The following is a 23,895-nucleotide window of genomic DNA, read 5'->3' on the forward strand; positions in this document are numbered from 1 at the left end:
TTTAGAAATCGAAAGAACAATATTAAACCAAAGGATAAACTTGTCATTAAGCATACCTCTTTCTCCTAACCTTATACCACCATTTTATTATTAATTTATATAAGAAAGAATGACATATTTTTATATTTAAAAAATAATTTAATTTTTAATATTACGTATAATTTATAATTAATAGCATACTTTTATAGTTACAGGATAACCTAATAACTTGCTCGAGATCTTAACTGCATAATTTTTTTTTTTTTTTTTTTTTGTGAAATACTATCACATAAACTGAAAACGAATGAGTATTCTCGGAATAACAATAGTAGTAATAACTAAGGACAGATGTGCAATTTCCGTAAAGTCCAAGGCCCTTTTTGAAAGTAGACATGCATAAAAAGGCAACTCTCTGTATTCAAACCAAACCAATTGGCCTTTCTTCCTCTTACGGTCATTCTTCTTCTTCTTCTTTACTACTGTTGGAAAATAAAATAATGAAGAACTCGAGAATGAAAGCTTTATTGCTGGTGCTTGTGCTAATGTGCGCCATTTTCAACATTTCCTTATCCTTAACTGATGGTAAGTTCCAAAACAGTTGCTTCCTTAGCTCCACTAATGATTTAATGTCCACTTCTAGCTAGCAACTTTGATATATTTAAAATTTGATGTAATGTTAGCTAGTTTTATGTTGTTTTTGCTACTTCAATCTATACATATGTGGTTTCTTGCTATTTAATTAAGTTTGGTTACTTTTAGGTATATAATAAGAAATGTCATTATTCAGTTCCCAGAACTTTTGATGGGAATTTTGGTGTCTTTATATATCTTGAAGTTCCCATCCCCTCCCCACAATCTCACAAGCCAAGTGTTTGTTTTGTTGTAAGAAGGAGAAATAGAGAAAAGTTGATAATTTTACTACTCATAGGAAAATTTGAAATTGTTGTTAGTATTTGTTAATTTTTTGAGTAAGTGTTGGGAACATTAATGGTCGTACAAAAAAAAAGAAGGTGCACATTAAAGGTGAGTATAATTACTTGAAGACGAAAAAAAAAAACAGACAATTAAAAGGGCGGTATATTTATACTCATTTATTATTAATAGTATAAAAAAAAGAAAAGAAAAGCTGAGCACTAATGGGTTGGTTCCAAGAGTCAGTTTTCAGTATTGTCCATTGGTCACAAATGTCTTGTCATACAGAGAGAGTTAGCTGTTTTGAGCTCAACTTGTCCTTTTGATGGAAGAAGGGGAGTGAGTGGTGACAGAGGTGATTTTTGTCATTTTGGAATAAGCAATTTTGCAGTAGATAGTCAGGACTGCAATAAGCTTTTCCTATTCATCACCCAGAATTAAATATACTACCAACAAATACAAAAGATATTTCTTTTACGTACGTGTTTATCATTTAACTATACTATTGATACTATAATTAAATTATTTAAGTTAAAATAAACATTAAATGTAAGTAAATATTTATCGCATGTAGGACAATCGTATAGAAGAGAGGAACCTTAAAGCAACGATAAAACCTTAAAGCAACGATAAAGTTGTATCTATAACATATTAGTTACAAGTTTAAGACATAGGAACGGTCGCTAATATTTATATTAAAATAACTAATCTAGATTATTGTGCGGCCCTTTTTTTATACTACTAACATTTCCCTAAGAGGGGATACATGTGCATGTCATCTCACTCAACTAAAAGGTACTAGTACAAGAGCACGAGCTGTGCACATGATGCTTACTAACTTTTGCCAACTTTGGGTCAAATTAAATGTGACTAGTCTTTTGGATTTTGCGAGAAACTGACGTGAGAGCATCCATTAAAGTCATTCCAATGTGTCAGCCTATTCGATTCTGGACGATTTTTTGTGGCGGTTTTGGAGAAAGGTTAGGTTTCGCAGCTGGTTCTTCCACCTTAAAGTTGGGGCGTTAGCTGGCTGTGTTGATATTGGAACATTTTAGGACTATTAGGGGTCGTTTGGTAGGATGTATAAGAATAATATTTGATTAGAGTGTATTAGTTATGCTTGCATTAATTATGCTGGTATTAGTTATCTTGATATATTTCTTATCCATTGTTTGGTTTGATGTATTAAAGTATTACATAATTTCTAAAAGAGTTGTTTGTTTACAAAAATGCACTCAAAACTAGTTCACACTCTAACTTTTTAAAAGAAACATATGTTGACAAATATTTTTATATGAAAAAGTTTAAAAAAAATTATTTTATTTGTCTACCTATATTGTAAAATAAAATTAAATATTTATATATAAAAATAAAAATATGCTAAGTATTTATTTATTTACTAGGGATATAATTTTATTTTTCACTATTTGGATTATTTTGAACTTGCATTAATATACTAACTAACATATTTTAATCAAGCATAAATTTTGAAGGATAATTTTGTCTTTAACTAAGCTAATACATGCATTAAAACTTATTGCATTGCCATTATTTTCTATGCATTAGTTATGCATAGGATAATACCAAATAGGATGTATAACTAATGCCTGCATAACTAATGCATAGATTTAAAATGTCTACCAAATAATGTATTATTAATACACAAAGTCAATGCATGCATTAGCTTATCTAATGCATCCTACCAAACGACCCCTTATAATTATATATGTGTTATCCGTGTAGTTTACTTTTTAAGTTCTAGGATTATATATATGCTATTTCAGGATTTAACTTACGAACGTACCAACTGAAATATATAGTTCGATCAATATAATTTACAACATATTGTTTCATTTAATTTTGTAAGTTATAAATATTTTATAATCACTTGTAATTATATAAGTGACTTGATATATTATTGTTGATTAAGTTAGGCTCATCTCTTTATACCCCTTAAGCCCCCTCTCATAATTACTCTACGGAGTAAAGTGGCCGCCGTTCCTACTTGCTAGGTCTTAAAGCTTAAATTTTTTTGTTTTCTTGTACATTTTTCGCTATCCTTTGCTTACACAATTTGGAAATTACTCTACATTTGACCTCGAAAAACATGGGATGGGAATTGGGGACATTCTAACATTGATTATTCGCCGGAAAAGGTGCTGCAATAGAGGGCAAGTGTCATCACATTGTTATTTACTGTTGTCCCTACTTAGGGATTTGCAGAGATACCTATTCCTTTGTCCATTATGCTTTGAATTATAATAATCTTTAAAATATTCAAGTAATGTGGATATATATCTTGGATATGGATAACTCTCTTCGACATTCTAACTCATCCATTTTAGGGGCATTTCTGTCCATCGATATCCCTGACGTTCTGACATTATTTTATTTATTTATTCTGTAGTCCAAATAATTTTTATTAACTACGGGGTAAATCCTTTCTCTAGTTCTAAGCATGCCTTTTATGTGAATTTTATGAACTGAGAGGAAAATGGCTTGAACATAGTGAAAGCTAAACTTAATTTAAATGTCTAGAGTAATTTAAGTTGTAATAAGGTGTGCCCGGATGGTTGTAAGAAGTTTCTAAAAAAATAAAATCTTCACTTTGTACTTTCACAAAAAAACATATTCATTCTCAAATACATAATGAATTATACTCCCTCCATTTCAATTTAAATGCGTTAGTTTGGCTCGGCACGAAATCTAAGAAAAAAAAGAAAAACTTTTGAAACTTATGGTATTAAAAGTTTAAGGGGTGAAAATTTTATGGGTCCATCATATTTATGTGGTTAAAAAAATTTCTCATTAAGTGTAAATGAGTAAAATGAAGGGTTTAAAATTGAAATGCAGTCATTTTTTTGGAACGAATTAATAAGGAAAGTATATTATCTAAATTAAACCAAGGATTACTATGTTCTTTCAAAATTTACTTACCGTAAGCTTGTTTTCCAGAATTTAGACCCAAACCAAGACCTCCTTAGCGTCTTAATTTGCTAGAGTTGACAATAACAACTAGTTGTAGACTTGTACCAGTAGCATCTACATCTCTATATAAACTTTGACTTAATTGCTTTCATTGAAATTTATCTATAAGTACGTTATAAATAATCTGACGGTGTAAATAATTATAACTACATATTACACAACTTAACCTGTTTTTTAAGCACAGGATTGTTAAAGAATGGAAACTTTGAAATGCCGCTGGCGAAAGGAAACCTCAATGGCACGGTGGTCCTAAAGCACAATGCCATACCAGAATGGTCGATCTCCGGCTTCGTCGAGTACATAAAGGCGGGCCAAAAACAAGGTGACATGCTGCTGGTTGTGCCGGAGGGCTATGCGGCGGTTCGTCTAGGAAACGAGGCGTCCATCAAGCAAGTATTGAATGTTACAAAGGGAATGTACTATTCCTTAACATTCAGTGCTGCTAGAACTTGTGCTCAAGAGGAACGTATCAATGTATCCGTTACACCCGATTTCGGAGTACTGCCTATCCAAACATTGTATAGTAGCAGTGGTTGGGACTCATATGCTTGGGCATTTCAAGCTGAATTTAGCCAAGTTGAGGTTTTACTGCACAATCCTGGTGTTGAGGAAGATCCTGCTTGTGGTCCTCTCATCGATTCAATCGCCATTCGCTCTTTATACCCTCCTAGGGCCACTAATAGTAAGTATTTGGCTTCATTTCCTTTTTCTAGCACTTATTTCGATTCATTTTACATATTGCATTCAAAGTTAAAAAGAAAAAAAAAAGCTTTTAATTTATCACAAAACGAACGTGAAAGTTCTTTTACCTAGTTAAATTTTAGTTGACTAGTGTATTCTACGAAAATTGGTAACGAATCATACACGTTAGGTTATGTATAAAAATAAAATCTTCACCGACAATAATCAATATATAAAAATGAATGTCTAATTGATATAAGTTTAAATGATCTAGTATATGATTCTATTTGGTGAATATTACATTGATGATTTCTATATACTAGTATCTAGTTTTGCATACCTAAAGGAGAAGTCACATGCTTAAATAAAAAGGTGATGTTGCATGATTGTGATGTTGTCTGTTGGACCACTCTTTCTCATCTACTATCCAATCTACTGCTTTTCTGGATGTAGGGTTGGCGTTCTCTGTCACTTTTTTGAGTATTAATATGTGAATGTTTCCCCTTAGATTTTTGTTCATTTTAGTACTAAGCCAATAGATTTCATTCTGATAGAATTTCATGTTAAATCTGCAGAGAATTTGCAATAATTCCTAATTTGCTTAGTAAATTAGTGGTTAGTTGATCAATTTGTCACTAGATCGAGTTAGACCCCTTAAATTCCTTTAATAAATACTAATCTAGGAAGAACAAGAACAACGAATACGGATTAAGCTAAGTAAAGAATACAATTCAAAGCCTAGAAGATATATCAGCTAGAACAATTAATTACTAACATTTAAATACCAAAGATAATTCAAGTATCTTTGATGTTGCTGTAATTACTTTCTGTAATACACATTATCCTTTCTATAACCTTTCTTGTTAGATCACACTGGGTATGTTGTTGATGGTGAGATTTTTCTTAGTTTTTATGTAGGAAAGTTTAGGTTAAGCGATTCTAAAAGTATGCGCTCAGATTTTAACAAAAATTAATGGGAGAGAAAAAAGTAAGTTTGAAGTACATGTAGTGCTGGCACCAGTTGCTAAAAGGGACCAAATTTTAGTCCATTTGGGTACTTCTGCGGGTGCACAAATAGATGCTTTCCTCCAACTCATTCCAAGAAATAATTATAGGTACTTAAATCGCAAAACAAACTCTTTATGATTGTCAACATCGAAATCCAAGTTGTAAATTTTATGTAAATATATTCTCATATCTAATTCATCACTTCCAACATGCATATTCAAGTCCATTTTAGGTAAGAATTAATCGCTTTTATCCAAGGGCCAAACTTTGTTGTGTCGGTATTTTATATAATTGTTTACTAACTTCTCATTCATTTGAATTTATATGTATTTTCACTGGGAAAGTTGTTCTTATCTGAGCAAGAGGTTACAAGTTATTTGAGTCATGGAAACAGACTCTTGCAGAATGCAGGATAAGACTGCATATAATAGACCCCTGTGGTCCGGCCCTTCCTCCGGACCCTGCGTATAGCGGGAGCCTAGTGCATCGGACTGCTATCTTTTTATGCATGCACTTTCACTCTGTCATCCCAGAAAATGACTGATATATCATGAACTGTATATGCAGAGAACTTGTTGAAAAATGGAGATTTTGAAGAGGGTCCATACATATTCCCAAACACAAGCTGGGGAGTTCTTGTACCACCAAACATTGAAGATGACCATTCCCCTTTACCAGCATGGATGGTTGAGTCACTAAAGGCAGTCAAATACTTGGACTCTGATCATTTTTCAGTGCCACAAGGCAAGAGAGCAATAGAGCTAGTTGCTGGAAAAGAAAGTGCAATTGCCCAAGTTGCAAGAACCACTATTGGCAAAATGTATGAACTCAGTTTCAAAGTTGGAGATGCCAGCAATTCTTGTGAAGGTTCCATGATTGTTGAGGCCTTTGCTGGAATGGATACACTTAAAGTCCCCTATGAATCTAAGGGGAAAGGCGGATATAAGCGCGCTGTTCTTCGTTTCAAGGCCACTGCTAACCGCACTAGGATCATGTTTCTTAGCACATACTACCATACGAGGAGTGATGATTTTGTTTCCCTCTGTGGTCCTGTTGTTGATGATGTGAAGCTCTTGAGTGTCAGGAACCCTCGTCGATTCCTCTAAGTCATGTATTTTGATGATAAACGATGAATTTTCGAGTTATAGTACTGAGTAAATTTGGTTGTAATGAAGCAAGAAGAATGTGAGAGTTCTGTTTCTCTTAGCTTGTTTACTAGTAGTATTTTCATATGAGTATGTATTATACTAATGTCTAATGAAAGGCAAAGAAGTATATATATATATATTTTTTGATTGGTGTTTGAGTGGTTTATGTATTGAAGCACAATAAATCAGTAATGGATTTGAAGTTGCTATTGATTTCCTCACTTCTTTCCTCTTAGGCAAAAACTACATGATTATAAACCTGCTATTACTGTATTTTGCATTGGACTTTGGTAGTTGTCAAATTAGTTTGAGCAAATGATTGTTGCAACATCAACAATACGAGCAACCATTGTCATTAATTTTAGCCAACAACGAGTGTGGCTCTAGTGAAGATTGAGTGGTATATCATTGTTGGTATTGTAAGATTTTCCTGCGTACAGGTGGCTAATAGGTTTAAGGTCCATAATTAATATTTAATTAATGAGCAAATCTCATCCGTCTAATTGGTTATTTGATGAACATATTAGATTATATCAAAATCTCTAAATTTGTCCTCCCTTCACCTATTAGGGTTACCACTTTTTCCTACATACAATTCCATCACTGACGGCTATGGTAACGTAATGCTAGGGTTCGGAGGTAGAAATCAATTTATCAAGTTATACTTCCGCTTTACGATAATGGCTTTCGCTTCAGTTACGTTTTCTATAACGATTATTATATGTAAGATTATCATGTCCAAGATCCTGGCATGAATTAAAGTTTATGTTTACATGTGGTATCATGAGCATTGATTGTTTAAACTGATAATCTTATTAAACAAGTTTTATATATTTTAATTATGTTGCCTTATAAAATTAGAACTTCACATATTTTCAAAATTTAATCGTGCGTGTGAAGTCTTCTGTTTATAGATAAAGTATTATGATGGATATAAACTCTAGTGACTTCCTGTTTGATTTGACGATTTCAGTTTTGGATGGTGAAAGTTAAATTCCTAATTATTAATTATGAATTCATTGGTTTTATCCACTAAATTCATCTCTGTTTATCACTCTTAAAAGTAGCATGAGAATTCTTTCGCCTCTGCTTCAGATTATTTGATGTTAAAATAATAAAAGTAAAATGAAGATAGAAAGCGACAACTTTGGGGTTTTGATCAAAAACACCTTGATAATTGGATTATGGACCACCAAATATAAAATATAAGAGGTAATAATGGGATACCTTATGTTTGGGCAGTTTATCTAATCCTTGCCTTTTAGCAATTGTTTGGACAGTTTAATTTGTATTGGGCTATTAGTTGATAAAGTCATTAATTATTTATTTTATGCAAGTACTATTGTTCATATAGTTTGTTGGTCACCAAAGTGATCAAACTAGAATGATTTAAAATATTCATATGCATAAAATTTTCCGATGTTTATTTTATGTGTGCATTTATGTTTATATAGTTTGTTAGTCAACAAAGTGGTCAAATTAGTATGTTCATGCAAAGTTTTATCCATGAAATTAAAGAAATGCCTATAATTAAAAATTAGTGGATAAATTAATTTTTACTATTGCTAGAACTTAAGGATTTACTCAAAGGTAGATCAATTATTCTTTGAATTATGATGACCCGATAGGTCATCTTACGTTTTAGAACCTAATTCTGTGTTTCGAAGCCTCAAATACCTTTTTTTTAGCCCTCCTCAATTTGCATGCGCAGTCCGAGTATTTTTCCGGAAAGCTTTAATGTTAAAAAACTGATAAAAATAAGAATTTGGCCTTAAAAATTCATTTGAGTTGACTTCGGTCAACGTTTTGAGCAAACAGACCCGGATCAGCATTTTGACAATCCCGGTTGGTTCGCATCATAATTTGGGACCTGGTCGTATGCCCGGCATCGAATTCAGAAGTCCCTAACCCGAGTTATCACACTTTGTTGGAATTTGAAAGTTTAAAAGCTTAATGATTTTGAAAGTTTCACCAATGTTTGACTTTATTGATATCGGGTTCGTATTTTGGATCCAGAACCCGATATAGGCCCATTACTATATTTATGACTTATCTGTCAAATTTGGTGAGAAACGTAGTTTGTTTGACGTGATTCGGACGTCCGATTGTGAAAATAGAAGTTCATGAGTTTTCTTGAAAACTTCATTTGATTTGATGCTCAATTCGTAGTTCTAGGTGTTATTTTGGCGATTTGATCGAGCAAGTAAGTGTGTATGATATTTTTAGACTAGTGAGCATAGTTGGCTTAGAACCCCAAGGGCTCGGGTGAGTTTCGGATAGGCTACAAAGTGAATTTGGAGTTAGAAACATTGCTGGTGTGCTTCAGTTCTAGTGCAAGCCTCAGACCTCGCAATTGCGAGGTCAGGCTTCGCATTTGCGACCTCTGATAAGTTCGCATTTTACGAGTAACTCCTCGCATTTGCAAAGAGTACCTGGGGCACCTCAAGTTCGCATTTGCGAGCAAGGCTTCGCATTTGCAAAGTGAGATACGGGGTACAGTGATCGCAATTGCGATCAAACAGTCGTATTTGCGGAAGATCAATGTTCGCATTTGCGAACAAATGATCGCATGCGATGACAGCAGAAATGAGAGAACTTCCCATTTGCGATTGTTTCTTCGCATTTGCGGGGTTTGCATTAGGTCGCAAATGCGATTTCTGCGATTGATTATATAGTTGAGAAACGGAATTTTTATTCATTCTTTAAATTTTCAAAACTAGAAAACCTTATACATTACTAAAAAACATCTGTTTACCGACGCAACAATACCGACAGACTTTTTTCCGTTGGTATTTCAAAGGACTTTCCGACGGAGTCTCTCGATATTTTTGAACTTTTTAATTTCTAATTTTTTTAAAAAAGAACCGACGGACTTCCGTCGGTAAATAATGATATTTTGACCGGTCAAAATTTAAATGGTTGTACCGACGGAATTCTTCGGAATATTTTGTATTTATATTTTTGAATTATTATTTTTAGGCAAATGGTTGTACCGACGGACTCCCTCGAAACATTTTGTATTTATATTTTTGAATTATTTTTTTTAGGTACCGACGATGTCTCGCGGTACTTTTAAAAAAAATAACTGAAAAAGAAAATAAAGTTATCTGCGTAGTCAATCCTACTACATGTAAATAATAATTTGAATTTTGTTCTTATAGTACCGATGGACTTCCATCGGTAATTTAAATATATAATCTTATAGATAATTATTTTGAATTTTTTATTACACAATACCGAAGGAGGCTGTCAGTAAGTTCCTCGATAAGTATTTACTTAATTATCTTAGTGGTTGATTAGCCTATTTATTGAAACTTATATTAAGTGGAGGTAATACACTACATAAAAATATATTAGTGGCAATTAGCTTAGTAATTTATAATCACACAAAGTAAAAGTGAATTTGTAGTATCCATAACTACATAGATTAACCTATACATCAATAATTACACACTAAGAAGAAATGTATTAGTCATTTCCGTAAGAAATATTAGTGACGATTTATCTTATAAATTGATAATTACTGTAAGTAGAAGTGTATTAATGCACGGTGTCCTTAACTAACGTTAATAATTAGTGAACTAGTGGTATCCTTATATAAGTGACGTTAGTGATTGAATAGCCGATACATTGATAATTATACACTAAATGAAAGTGTATTAGTGATATTTGTGAGAAATGTTTGTGATTGTTTATATTTATTTTGATAATTAAAGTAAGTGGAGGTTTATTAGTAGTATCGTTAAGTAATATTAGTGGTATTCTGAAGTAACGTTAGTGATTCATTAGCCTATATATTGATAATTATACTAATTAAGTATGTATTAGTATTGTCTTAAAAACTATTACTGATTCATTAGCTTATGAATTAAGAATTACACTGAGTAGGAATGTATTATTAATATCAGTAAGAAATGTTAGCGATTGATTAGCTTATAAATTGATAATTACATAAAGCAGATGCATATTAGTGGCATGCTTAAGTAATGTTAATGATTGATTAGCCTATCTATTAGTAATTACACTGATTAAGTAACAGTTTATCAGTAGTAGTCTTAAGAACTATTACTAATTGATTAGCTTATACCTGAGAAGTGTTAGCGATTAATTTGGTTATAAATTAATAATTAAAAAAATTAGATACGTATTAGTGGTATGTGTGTGTGTGTGTGTGTGTGTGTGTGTGTGTGTGTGTGTGTGTGTGTATATATATATATATATATATATATATATATATATATATATATATATATATATATATATATATATATATATATAGAAGTGTATTAGTAGTATTCAGTGTTCTCACACTCATCAGAAGTGTATTAGAAATATATCAGTGTGACGAACCGACCAGTTGTCTCATGAGTTACCGCTCTGTTTCTCCCATTTCTGCTTCTTTATGCTTTGTTATTCGTGTTTTGTGGTATCGGGTTGGTCGGATCGAATTCGAAAAGGATTTGGCAAAGTTTGAGACACTTAGTCTCTTTAGAGTGAGTTTAAGTTGGAAAAGTCAACTGAATATTGACTTATGTGTTAGAGGGCTCGGGTGTAAGTTTCGATGGTTCGATTATCTTAGGGAGGTGATTTATGACTTAGGAGCGTGATCGGAATGAGTTTTGGAGGTTCAGAGTAGATTTAGGCTTGAATTGGCGAAGTTGATAATTTGGCGATTTCCGGTTGGTAGGCGAGATTTTGATATAGGGGTCAGAATGGAATTCCGAGAGTTGCAGTAGTTCCGTTGGGTCATTTGGGATGTGCGCGCAAAATTTCAGGTTATTCGGAGGTGGTTTGGTTGGTTTTTTTTATCAAAAGTGGAATTCGGAAGATTTTTTGAAAATTTGGCTTGAATCTAATGTGTTTTGGGTGATTTGATGTTATTTGAGGTGTTTTGATGATTGTAACAAGTTTGAATAAGGTATTAGGATGTGTTCGTGCCTTTGGTTGAGGTCTCGGGGGCCTCGGGTGAGTTTCGAGGGGTCGAACAGATCATTTTGGAGTTCGCGAAAGAACCATCGTGTTCCGATATGTCTAAGGAACCATCGCGTTCGCGAAAGAGAAAAGTTGGTCAAAGTAAATTAAGCTAAAAATTGAAGAACTAGGGATTGGAAATTTGGACTTTTGATTGGGGATTTGGAGGACCATTTGGGGACGAATTTGAGAACTTTTGATATGTATGAAGTCATGGGAAGATAAGGAATCTATTGATGTAAAAATTTCTGAATTTTGAGACGTGGTCCCGGGGGTCAGATTTTGGTAATTTCGGGATTTGTGTCATTTATTGATTGTTTTTGCTTGGGCTTCGTTCCCTTAGCATATTTTGACGTCCTCGTTCTGATTTTGGATAGATTCGATGCACGTGGAGGCCATTTGAGGGGCAAAGGCGTCACGAGCTAGAGATTTAGCCGGTTCGAGGTGAGTAATAATTGTAAATGATATTTTGAGGGTTTGAAACCCTGGATTGCACATCATAGTGCTATATTGAGGTGAGGCACACGCTTTATGACGAGCGTGGAGTCGTGCACTATTGGGGATTGTGAATTGGTCTGTCTTGATTGATGATTTTACCGCGTATTTGGTTGAAAACTGTTTGTTATCATCATTATTTGGGCTGAATGCCATATTTGGGCTTCGTGCCAACTGTTTGAACCCTTCGGGGCTTTTTACTGATATTTCCTCACTGTTTTGACTTTATACTTGAACTCAGTCATGTTATTTTCCACTGTTTTACTACTCAGCCATGTTTACTCAGTTTTAATACTTAAATGACATTTTAAATGATGTTTGGGCTGAGAAACACTATTTTACTATTGCCCGAGGGGCTTGTGAGGATTTTTGACTGAGTAAGGCCGAGGGCCTATGTTGTGAGGAAACACTTATACTGATTTGAGGTCGAGGGCCTGAGATATGTACGCCACGATGTGACTTGATTGATATGAGGCCGAGGGCCTAGTTTGATGCCACGAGATGACTTGTTATTGCGCTTGGTCCGTAAGGGCCCCTCCAGGAGTCTGCACACCCCCAGTGAGCGTGGGTACCCATTGTGATGTGAGATTGAGCCCGAGGGGCTGGTATTGTTCTATATGATTGCCCGAGGGGCTGCTACTGTTCTGAGATGTTGCTTGAGGGGCGGATTTGTTAATATTGTGCCCGAGGGGCGAACCTCTATGTGTTTACTTTTCATAATTGACTGTCAATTACCTGCTTAATCATTGAAAAGGGCTTTTCATGAAGTTAAATTTTGAGTTAAAGGATTTTACCTATCTTTTACTGTTTTACTGTTTTGGAAATAGTTTTACTGCTTTATTATAAAATGCTTTGTGCCTTACGTGATTTCCTGCTTTCAGTCTTTATTTACATTTGTTACTCACTAAGTTGGAGTACTCACTTACTTTCTGCACCCTATGTGCAGATTTAGGCGTAGCTGGTTCCGCTCCCGAGTGCTGATCCCTCCAGCTTCAGGCGGACATTCGGAGCTCAAGAGGTAGCTGCTTGGCATCCGCAGCCCCGTGTCTTTACTCCTTTATTAGTTCTATCTTTCTTTTCAGATAGTTGTACTATTTTATAGACTTAGTGGATTGTATTTTGACTTGTAGATGCTCATGACTAGTGACACCCCAGTTAAGGCTGTGTTGGGTTGTACTTTCGCCACTTTATTGATATTATCCGCTACTTAGTATTGCTAAATCATGTTTTAGACTATTTTTATGTTATTTAACTGTTTAAAAAGTGAATTGGGTTTAATTGGCAGGCCTTGTCTTCACGAGAGGCGCCATCACGACCGGTCCGGGTTTAGGGTCGTGACAAGTTGGTATCAGAGCCTAGGTTACATATGTCTCACGAGTCATGAGCAGGTTTAGCAGAGTCTCACGGATCGACACGGAGACGTCTGTATTTATCCTCGGGAGGCTGCAGAACCTTTAGGAAAAACTTCATATTCTTGAAATTCTTGTCGTGTGAACTTGTTGATCTGAGTACTTAACTTCTTTTGTTCTACTCTCTCACAGATGGTGAGGACACGCACTACTGGTCGTGGTGGACGACCCCCAGTACAACCAACTGTGGCCACCAGAGGCTGAGGATGCGGCTGTGGTCGTGGTAGGGGCAGAGCAGCTAGAGCGGCACCTGTAGATCCACCAGCTGCTCCAGTTCAGGATCAGGTCTCAGTTATGGACGCTCCAGCAGCACCAGCTAAGGCACCAGTTGTGCCCATTGTGATTCCGGATCTTTACGAGGCCTTGGCTCAGATCTTATTAGTTTGCGCTGGCCTAGCTCAGGCGGTTTTAGCCACTACAATCGGAGCTACTTCTCAGGCTGGGGGAGGTAATAAGACTCTCGTCGCTCGCACACCTGAGCAGGTCGTGCAGGGACATCAGACGCCGGGGGCGCATCTAGCCCAGCCGGTTGCAGCTGCTCAGGACTATTTAGTTCCTGTCATGCCGGAGGATGAGCAGTGTATATTGGAGAGATTTGGAAGACTTCAGCCTCCGACCTTCAGTGGTGCAGAGGGCGAGGATGCCCATGGCTTTTTAGACAAGTGTTAGAGGATGCTTCGTACAACGGGTATTCTAGAGACCAGCGGGGTCTCTTTTACCACCTATCAGTTTTCAGGAGCTTCTTTCACTTGGTGGGAGGATTTTGAGAGGAGTAGGGCTGTTGGTGCAGCACCCCTTTCCTGGCAGCAGTTCTCCGTTCTCTTTCTAGAGAAATATGTACTGCAGTCTCGTAGAGAGGAGCTGCATAGGCAGTTTGAGTGGTTACGTTAGGGAGAGATGACCGTGTCGTAGTATGAGTTGAGGTTCTCTGAGTTTGATCATCATGCCATCTGGTTGATCCCGACGGATATAGAGAGGATTAGGAGGTTTGTTGATGGTCTTACTTATCAGCTCTGTATTCTGATGACCAGGGAGAGGGTGACTGGTGGTACCTTCGAGGAGGTTGTGGATATCGCCCGTGAGATTGAGTCTGTCAGGAGCGAGAGGAGAGGGAGGCCATGAGTCCTCGAGGATCTGGTAGTTACAGTGGCGCTCCTTCGAGGGGTCAGTTTCAGCACGACGGAGGCCGTTCATTCAGGTATGCGCAGCCAACTCGCCCAGGTTATCGTGGGGCGTCTTGGGTCATAGTGATCACAGTTCTCAGTAGGTCCAGTCATCACTTACTGCCCTTCCAGCTCAGAGTTCGTCCCGTGCTCCATCAGTCTAGGGCTCTTCTATGCCGAGTGCATCTGCTGGTCACTCCGAGGCGACGGGTTCCCTTCAGTCCCCTTCTCCAGCACTTGGGAGTTGTATTGAGTGTAGTGAGATGGTCATATGTGGAGGCAGTTCCCTCGTCGTCTTGCGAGTTCATCTCAGCAGAAGGGTCAGTCATCGACTTCAGCGCCAATTATTTCACCACCACTCGCCCAGCCAGCTAGGGGTAGAGGCCAGTCAGCTAGGGGTCGCCCCAGAGGGGGAGGTCGATCAGGTGGCGGTCTGGCCCGTTTTGATGCACTCCCAGGCAGACCCGATGCTATTGCTTCAGACTCTGTTATTACAGGTATTATTTCAGTCTGCCACAGAGATGCCTCTGTATTATTTGATCCTGGTTCCACCTTTTCTTATATGTCATCATACTTTGCTCGTTATTTGGGTGCGCCCCGTGAGTTTCTTGCTTCACCTGTTCATGTATCTACCCTGGTAGGTGATACTGTTGTTGTAGACCGTGTGTACCGATCGTGTGTAGTGACTATTGGGGGTCTGGAGACCCGTGTGGATCTTTTATTATTGTGTATGGTGGATTTCGATGTCATTTTGGGCATGGATTGGCTATCTCTATGTCGTGCTATTCTGGACTGTCATGCTAAGCTAGTCACATTGGCTATACCGAGTGTGCCACGGATTGAGTGGCGAGGTGTGACTGATTATGTTCCCAGTAAAGTGATCTCATTCTTGAAAGCCCAATGTATGGTTTGGAAGGGTTGCCTTTCGTACCTAGCCTTTGTGAGGGATGTTGGAGATGAGGCTCCCAATATAGATGTTGTCCCAGTTGTGAGGGATTTTCTAGATGTGTTTCCTGCAGACCTGTCGGGCATGCCACCGGACAGGGATATTAATTTTGGTATTGACCGGGTGCCGGGCACTCAGCCCATTTCTATTCCTCTGTATCGTATGGCACCAGCAGAGTTGAATAAGTTAAAGGAGCAGCTTCAAGAACTCATTGATAAGGGGTTTATTCGGTCTAGTGTGTCACCTTGGGGTATGCCAGTTCTATTTGTGAAGAAGCAGGATGGTACTATGAGAATGTGCATTGATTATAGGCAATTGAACAAAGTAACAATTAAGAACATGTATCTTTTGCCTCGCATTGATGATTTGTTCGACCCACTTCAGGGAGCGAGAGTGTTCTCCAAGATTGATCTCCGTTCCGGTTATCACCAGTTGAAGATCAAGGTTTCAGATATTCTTAAGATGGATTTTAGGACCCGATATGGTCACTATGAGTTCTTGGTGATGTCTTTTGGGCTGACCAATGCCCCAACAACGTTCATGCATTTGATGAACATCGTGTTCCGGCCTTATCTTGACTCGTTTGTCATAGTCTTCACTGATGATATTCTTGTGCATTTGCGTAGTCAAGAGGAGCACGCGGAGCATTTGAGAGTTGTGTTGCAGAGATTGAGGGAGGAGAAGCTTTATGCAAAATTCTCCAAGTGTGAGTTTTGGCTCAGTTCAGTGGCTTTCTTTGGGCACGTGGGTGTCCAGCAAGGGTATTCAGGTTGATCCGAAGAAGATCAAGGCAGTTCAAAGTTGTCCCAGACCGTCCTTAGCCACAAAGATTCGTAGTTTTCTTGGTTTGGCGGGCTATTATCACCGGTTTGTTCAGGTATTCTCATCTATCGCATCGCCCTTGACCAAGTTGACTCATAAGGGTACTTTATTTGTATGGTCGGACGAGTGTGAAGAGAGCTTTCAAAAGCTCAAGACAGCTTTGACCATAGCTCTAGTGCTAGTTTTGCCCTCAACTTCAGGTTCATATACCATGTATTGTGATGCTTCGAGAGTTGGCATTGGTTGTGTATTGATGCAGGAGGGTAGAGTTATTGTTTATGTTTCTCGTCAGTTGAAGCCCCATGAGAAGAACTACCTCATTCATGATTTGGATTTGGTTGCCATAGTTCACGCATTGACGATTTGGAGGCATTACTTGTATGGTGTGTCTTGTGAGGTGTTTACTAATCATCGTAGCCTTCAGGACTTGTTCAAATAGAATGATATTAATTTGAGGCAGCAGTGATGGTTGGAGTTGCTTAAGGATTATGATATCACTATATTGTACCATCCAGGAAAAGCCAATGTGGTAGCTGATGCCTTGAGACAAAAGGCAGTGAGTATGGGGAGTTTGGCATATGTTCTAGTTGGAAAAAGACCTCTTGCAGTTGATGTTCAGGCCTTGGCCAATCGGTTCGTGAGGTTAGATATTTCGGAGCCCAGTCGGGTATTGGCTTGTGTGATTTCTCGGTCTTCCTTATATGATCGCATTAGAGAATGCCAGTATGATGATCCGCACTTACTTGTCCTTAAGGACAGAGTTCAGCATGATGATACTAGAGATGTGACCATTGGAGATGATGGGGTGTTGAGGATGCAGAGCCGGATTTGTGTGCCCAATGTGGATGGGCTTCGGGAGTTGATTCTGGAGGAGGCCCATAGCTCGCGGTATTCCATTCATCTGGGTGCTGCGAAGATGTATCATGATTTGAGGTAGCACTATTGGTCGAGAAGAATGAAGAAAGATATTGTGGGATTTATGGTTCGGTGTCTCAATTGTCAGCAGGTGAAATATAAGCATCAGAGACCGGGTGGTTTGCTTCAGCAGATGGTTATTCCCGAGTAGAAGTGGGAGAGGATCACTATGGACTTTGTTGTTGGACTTCCATGGACTTTGAGAAAGTTCGATGCTATTTGGGTGATTGTGGATCGGCTGACCAAGTCCGTGCACTTTATTCTTGTGTGTACTACCTATTCTTCAGAGCAGTTGGCAGAGATCTATATCCGGGAGATTGTTCATTTGCATGGTGTCCCAGTTTCCATCATTTCAGATAGGGGCACTCAGTTTACCTCACTGTTTTGGAGGTCTGTGTAGCGAGAGTTGGGTACTCAGGTTGAGTTAAGCACAACTTTTCATCCTCAGATGGACGGACAGTCTGAGCGTACTATTCAGATATTGGAGGACATGTTGCGTGCTTGTGTCATTGATTTTAGAGGGTCATGGTATCAGTTTCTACCGCTTGCAGAGTTTACTTATAACAACCGCTACCAGTCGATTATTCAGATGGCTCCATATGAGGCTTTGTATGGGAGACGATGTAAATCTCCAGTTGGTTGGTTCGAGCTCGGTGAGGTTAGGCTATTGGGGACTGATTTGGTGCAGTATGCCTTGGAGAAGGTGAATGTGATTCAGGACAGGCTTCGTACAGCACAGTCGAGGCAAAAGAGTTATGCGGACAGGAAGGTTCGAGATGTGTCCTACATGGTTGGTGAGAAGGTTCTGCTGAAGGTTTCACCCATGAAGGGTGTTATGAGATTTGAAAAGAAAGGGAAATTGAGTCCGCGATTCATTGGGCCTTTTGAGGTGCTTCGGAGGATTGGGGAGGTGTCTTATGAGCTTGATTTTCCACCCAGCTTGTCGAGTGTGCATCGAGTATTTCATGTTTCTATGCTCCGGAAGTATATTGGGGACCCATCTCATGTTCTGGATTTCAGCACGGTTCAGTTGGATGATGATTTGACCTATGATGTGGAGCCAGTAGCTATTTTGGGTCGTCAGGTTCGAAAGTTGAGGTTAAAGGATACAATTTCAGTGAAAGTGCAGTGGAGAGGTCGGCCCGTGGAGGAGGCTACCTGGGAGACCGAGCAGGAGATGCGGAGCAGATATCCTCACCTGTTTGAAGCTTCAGGTATGTTTCTTGATTCGTTCGCGGACAAAAGTTTGTTTAAGTTGGGGAGGATGTGACGACCCGGCCAGTCATCTCATGAGTGACCGCTCTGTTTCCCCTATTTCTGCTTCTTTATGCTTCCTTATCCGTGTTTTTTGGTATCGGGTTGGTTGGATCGAATTCGGAAAGGATTTGGCAAGGTTTGAGACATTTAGTCTCTTTAGAGTGAGTTTAAGTTAGAAAAGACAACCGGATGTGAGTTCCGATGGTTCGGTTAGCTTTGGGAGGTGATTTATGACTTAGGAGCGTGATTGGAATGAGTTTTGGAGGTTCGGAGTTGATTTAGGCTTGAATTGGCGAAGTTGATAATTTGGCGATTTCCGGTTGGTAGGCGAGATTTTGATATAGGAGTCAGAATGGAATTTCGAGAGTTGCAGTAGTTCTATTGTGTCATTTGGGATGTGTACGCAAAATTTCAGGTCATTCGGACGTGGTTTGGTTGGGTTTTTGATCAAAAGCAGAATTCTGAAGATTTTTTGGAAATTTGGCTTGAATCTGATGTGTTTTGGGTGATTTGATGTTATTTGAGGTGTTTTGATGATTGGAACATGTTTGAATAAGATATTAGGATGTGTTTGTGCCTTTGGTTGAGGCCCCGGGGGCCTCGGGTGAGTTTCGAGGGGTCAAACGAATCATTTTGGACTTAAGGATTATTGCAGAAATTCTGTTCAGCTGTTGTAGGGATTTTTCCCTTCGCATTCGCTAGTGGACCCTCGCGTTCACGAAGAGTCAGTTGGGGAAGGCAAAGATTAAACCTTTGCATTTGCGATGGGAGCTCCGCGTTCGTGAAGGGCTAAGGATTGGAGCATCGCATTCGCGATATGGCAGTCACGTTCGAGTAGAGTCTTTTGTTCAGTTGGGTTTAAGGTCAAGTTGTTCATCGCATTCGCGGGAGATGGAGTGCGTTCGCGAAGTGTATGTCTGAGGAACCATCGCGTTTGCGATGGTCATGTCGCGTTCGCGAAAGAGGAAAGTTTGTCAAAGTAAATTTGTGCTTCGCGAATGCGAGAGTTTGACCGCGTTCGCGAAGAAGGAATAAATGCCAGGGCAGAATGTTTTTAAGCTCGTCTTGTCCGCAATTGTGGGGCTTATTTTCTCCATAGTTGGTCATTTTGGGAGATTTTTGAAAGAGATTGAAGAGGGATTCGAGGGGAAAGGTTGGGAGGTAAGATTCTCGGACTTAAAACTCGATTATTATGTGAATTCCACCTAGAAAATCATGGAAATTATGCTAAAAATTGAAGAACTAGGGCTTGGAAATTTGGACTTTTGATTGGGGATTTGGAGGACCATTTGAGGACGGATTTGAGAACTTTTGATATGTATGAACTCGTGGGAAGATAAGGAATCTATTGGTGTAAAATTTCTGAATTTTGAGACGTGGGCCTGGGGTCCGATTTTGGTAATTTCGGGATTTGTGCCATTTATTGATTGTTTTCTCTTGGGCTTAGTTCCGTTAGCATATTTTGATGTCCTCGTTCTGATTTTACATAGATTCGACGCGCGTGGAGGCCGATTCGAGGGGTAAAGGCATCACGAGCTAGATATTTAGCCGGTTCGAGGTGAGTAATGATTGTAAATGATGTTCTGAGGGTTTGAAACCCCGGATTGCACATCGTAGTGCTATATTGAGGTGGGGCACACGCTTGATGACGAGCGTGGGGTCGTGCATTATTGGGGATTGTGACTTGGTCCGGCCCGATTGATGATTTTTCCGCGTATTTGATTGAAAACTGTTTGCTATCATCATTATTTGGGTTGAATGCCATATTTGGGCTTCGTGCCAACTATTTGAACCCTTCGGGGTTTTTTATTGATAGTTCCTCACTATTTTGACTTTATACTTGACCTCAGTCATGTTATTTTCCACTGTTTTACTATTGCCCGAGGGGGTTGTTAGGATTTTTGACTGAGTAAGGCCGAGGGCCTATGTTGTGAGGAAACACTGATACTGATTTGAGGTCGAGGGCCAGAGATATGTATGCCACGAGGTAGCTTGATTGATATGAGGCCGATGGCCTAGTTTGATGCCACGAGATGGCTTATTATTGCGCTTGGGCCGTAAGGGGCACTCTAGGAGTCTACACACCCCCAATGAGCGCGGTTACCCATTGTGATGTGAGATTGCCCGAGGGGCTAGTATTGTTCTATATGATTGCCCGAGGGGCTGGTACTATTCTGAGATGTTGCCCGAGGGGCATATTTGTTGATACTGTGCCCGAGGGGCGAACCTCTATGTGTTTACTTTTCATAATTGACTGTCAATTACCTGCTTAATCATTGAAAAGGGCTTTTTATGAAGTTAAATTTTGAGCTAAAGGATTTTACCTATCTTTCACTGTTTTACTATTTTGAAATAATTTTACTGCTTCATTATAGAATGCTTTGTGCCTTACATGATTTCCTACTTTCAGTCTTTATTTGCATTTGTTACTCACTGAGTTGGAGTACTCACTTTACTCCCTGCACCATGTGTACAGATTTAGGCGTAGCTGGTTCCGCTCCCGAGTGCTAATCCCTCCAGCTTCAGGCGGACATTCGGAGCTCACGAGGTAGCTGCTTGGCATCCGCAACCCCGTGTCTCTACTCCTTTATCAGTTCTATCTTTCTTTTCACACAGTTGTACTAGTTTATAGACTTAGTGGATTGTATTTTGACTTATAGATGCTCATGACTAGTGACACCCCGGTTAGGGCTATGTTGGGTTGTACTTCCGCACTTTATTGATATTATCCGCTACTTAGTATTGCTAAATCATGTTTTAGACTGCTTTTATGTTGTTAACTGTTTAAAAAGTAAATTGAGTTTAATTGGCTGGCCTTGTCTTCACAAGAGGCGTCATCACGGCCGGATCCGGGTTTAGGGTCGTGACAATCAGTAAGAAATAATAGCGATTGATTAGTTTATAAATGGATAATTACATAAAGTAGATGCATATTAGTGGTATCCTTAAGTAATATTAATGATTGATTAGCCCACGTATTAATAATTAGACTAATTAAGTAGAAGTGTATTAATAGTATTCTTAAGAATTATTACTGATTGATTAGCTTATATATTGAGAATTACACGAAGTAGAAGTGTATTAGTAATACCGGTAAGAAAAATTAGTGATTGATTAGCCTATACATTGAAAATTATATTAAGTAGAAGTGTATTAGCAGTATTCTTAAGAAATATTACTCATTGTTTAGTTTATAAAATGATAACTATACTAAGTAGAAGTGCATTAGTGATATCCTTAAGTAATATTAGTGATTGATTAGATTATTAATTGATACTTAACTACGTGAAAGTGGTTTAGTAGTAATTAGCTTGTAAATTAATAATTACATTAGTTTATGATTTATTTTAAATTGTTAATATTAATTTCATTGTTAATAAATGCTAAAAGATGAATTACTAAGTAAAAGTATATTAATAGTATATCTTTAACTAATATTAGTGATTGATTAGCTTTTACATTGAAAATTTACTAAGTAGAAGTGTATTAGCAATTTCTTAAGAAATATTACTCATTGATTAGTTTATAAAATGATAACTACACTAAGTAGAAGTGCATTTGTGATATCCTTAAGTAATATTAGTGATTGATTAGACTATTAATTGATATTTAAGTGGGTAAAAGTGGCTTAGTAGTAATTAGCTTGTCAATTAATAATTACATTAAACTTATGATTTATTTTAAATTATTAATAGTAATTATTTTTTTAACGTTAGCTTGTAATTAGAAGGCGGGAAAAGGAATTGGGCAAAAAAACAAAATCCTACTAGCACCTTTCTCCCTGTTTACGCTTTTCCTTTCCCACACGGCGAACTCTCGAGGAAGCGCTAACTCCCTCCAGATTTTACGCGGCTAACTCTCTACTCAGCGCTCTCGCCGATGTTCTAAGCGACCATCGGTGACCTTCAGGCAACTTTATCCCGGTGAGTTTTTTCCTCTCTATTTTCGAATTATTTCTGTCCTAAATCTCAAAATTAGGGCAGTGTTCATCTTCTTGTCACGTGTTTATGACTTCACGTAATCTTGTCGCTATTGGATTATTTCTCTAAATAGTTCTATGTTGTAGTTTAATATCTAATTTGACATTGTATATAGAAAGATTCTTGTAAGCAGGAGACTATTTTGTTAGTGACTATTGGCTATTCTATTATAGTTAAGCAATTCATAACAATTTTGAGGAGAAGTAGCTTAACTTACTATACCAGTTAACATGCATTTTCCATGGGAATGAATAAGTCTTTCAAATGACAGGTAAATAGTAGGGTGCTCTATGTTTTGGTTTAAATAGGCCAGACAATAAGGGATGGTTGATCTCTGTGAACTTTTAACAGTATATATATCAATACTACTTTTCAGAAAGAACAACAGATTATTCTCCAAGCTCCTCATATCCTTTTTCCCTTTACTTTACAACCATGACATGATAAGTCCAATCAACAGTCTTCTATTTAGTTTAGAGTAACTATGTTTCTTATGTTGAAATTGTTATAAAAATAAATGAGTAAGACTAATAAATTTGTTGTTTGTATATGCAGATGAAACATCGTATGTGGATGTATGATAGGAATCTTCCTAATCGGCGGGGTTTAAGAAATGAATTTGTACAAGGTGTTTATGAGTTTATTAATCATGCTAAGTCATTTAGCCAAAATAAGGAGATGATTAGGTGTCCTTGTGCGAAATGCAAGTACAGAAAATGGTTGAAACTAGAGGATGTTAAGACTGATCTATATAGTAAGGGCTTTATGGATAATTACTATGTGTGGACTAGTCATGGAGTGACTGAGGATAGTGATGGTAATATTTATAACCATAATTTTGATATTGGTGAAAGTAGTCAAGATCCTAGATTATATGAAATGGTTATGAATGCTTTTGGAATGTACAATGAGGGTGACAACCAACAATATGTTGATCAAGCTCCCAATGAAGATATGTATTGCCACTTTCAAGTAGTAACCCCTCAAAAGTCAACGAAAAATAGAAGCAAAGGAAAGAAACATTCTGTTTGTCATTATAAAAAAAACATTATGTTTGTTCTCTATAGGATATAATGTTAGAAAATTTTTCTTCTTGGTCACCCTCTTGAATAGTAACATGCTTTAGTGGAGCATTAGGTCCAGTTTTAATATCATCACAAATTGTATGTGGATTCGAAATTATCTCTTGGTAAAAGGCTTCTAGTCGGGATTGACATGCTC

The 23,895-nt window shown here is 37.8% G+C and overlaps 1 protein-coding gene across 1 annotated transcript; it reads left to right on the forward strand.

The window, feature by feature from the left end:
• The first annotated feature begins 356 nt into the window (after positions 1-356).
• LOC107794167 (BIIDXI-like protein At5g11420) lies at positions 357-6,934 on the forward strand. Its single transcript, XM_016616631.2, has 3 exons — positions 357-561; positions 4,064-4,561; positions 6,136-6,934. The coding sequence occupies exons 1-3, from the start codon at positions 372-374 to the stop codon at positions 6,672-6,674; spliced, it is 1,227 nt and encodes a 408-aa protein (XP_016472117.2). The 5' UTR covers positions 357-371; the 3' UTR covers positions 6,675-6,934.
• Positions 6,935-23,895: the final 16,961 nt, after the last annotated feature.

Source organism: Nicotiana tabacum, chromosome 1 (assembly GCF_000715075.1).
Source record: "Nicotiana tabacum cultivar K326 chromosome 1, ASM71507v2, whole genome shotgun sequence".
Lineage (NCBI taxonomy): Eukaryota > Viridiplantae > Streptophyta > Magnoliopsida > Solanales > Solanaceae > Nicotiana > Nicotiana tabacum.

Excerpts from the sequence above, each read along its gene's own strand:
- LOC107794167 (XM_016616631.2), top strand. The coding sequence starts at position 372 with ATGCATAAAAAGGCAACTCTCTGTATTCAAACCAAACCAATTGGCCTT. Across the intron at positions 562-4,063 it reads TTCCTTATCCTTAACTGATG|GATTGTTAAAGAATGGAAAC; the intron begins GTAAGTTCCAAA and ends TTTTAAGCACAG. Across the intron at positions 4,562-6,135 it reads CCCTCCTAGGGCCACTAATA|AGAACTTGTTGAAAAATGGA; the intron begins GTAAGTATTTGG and ends CTGTATATGCAG.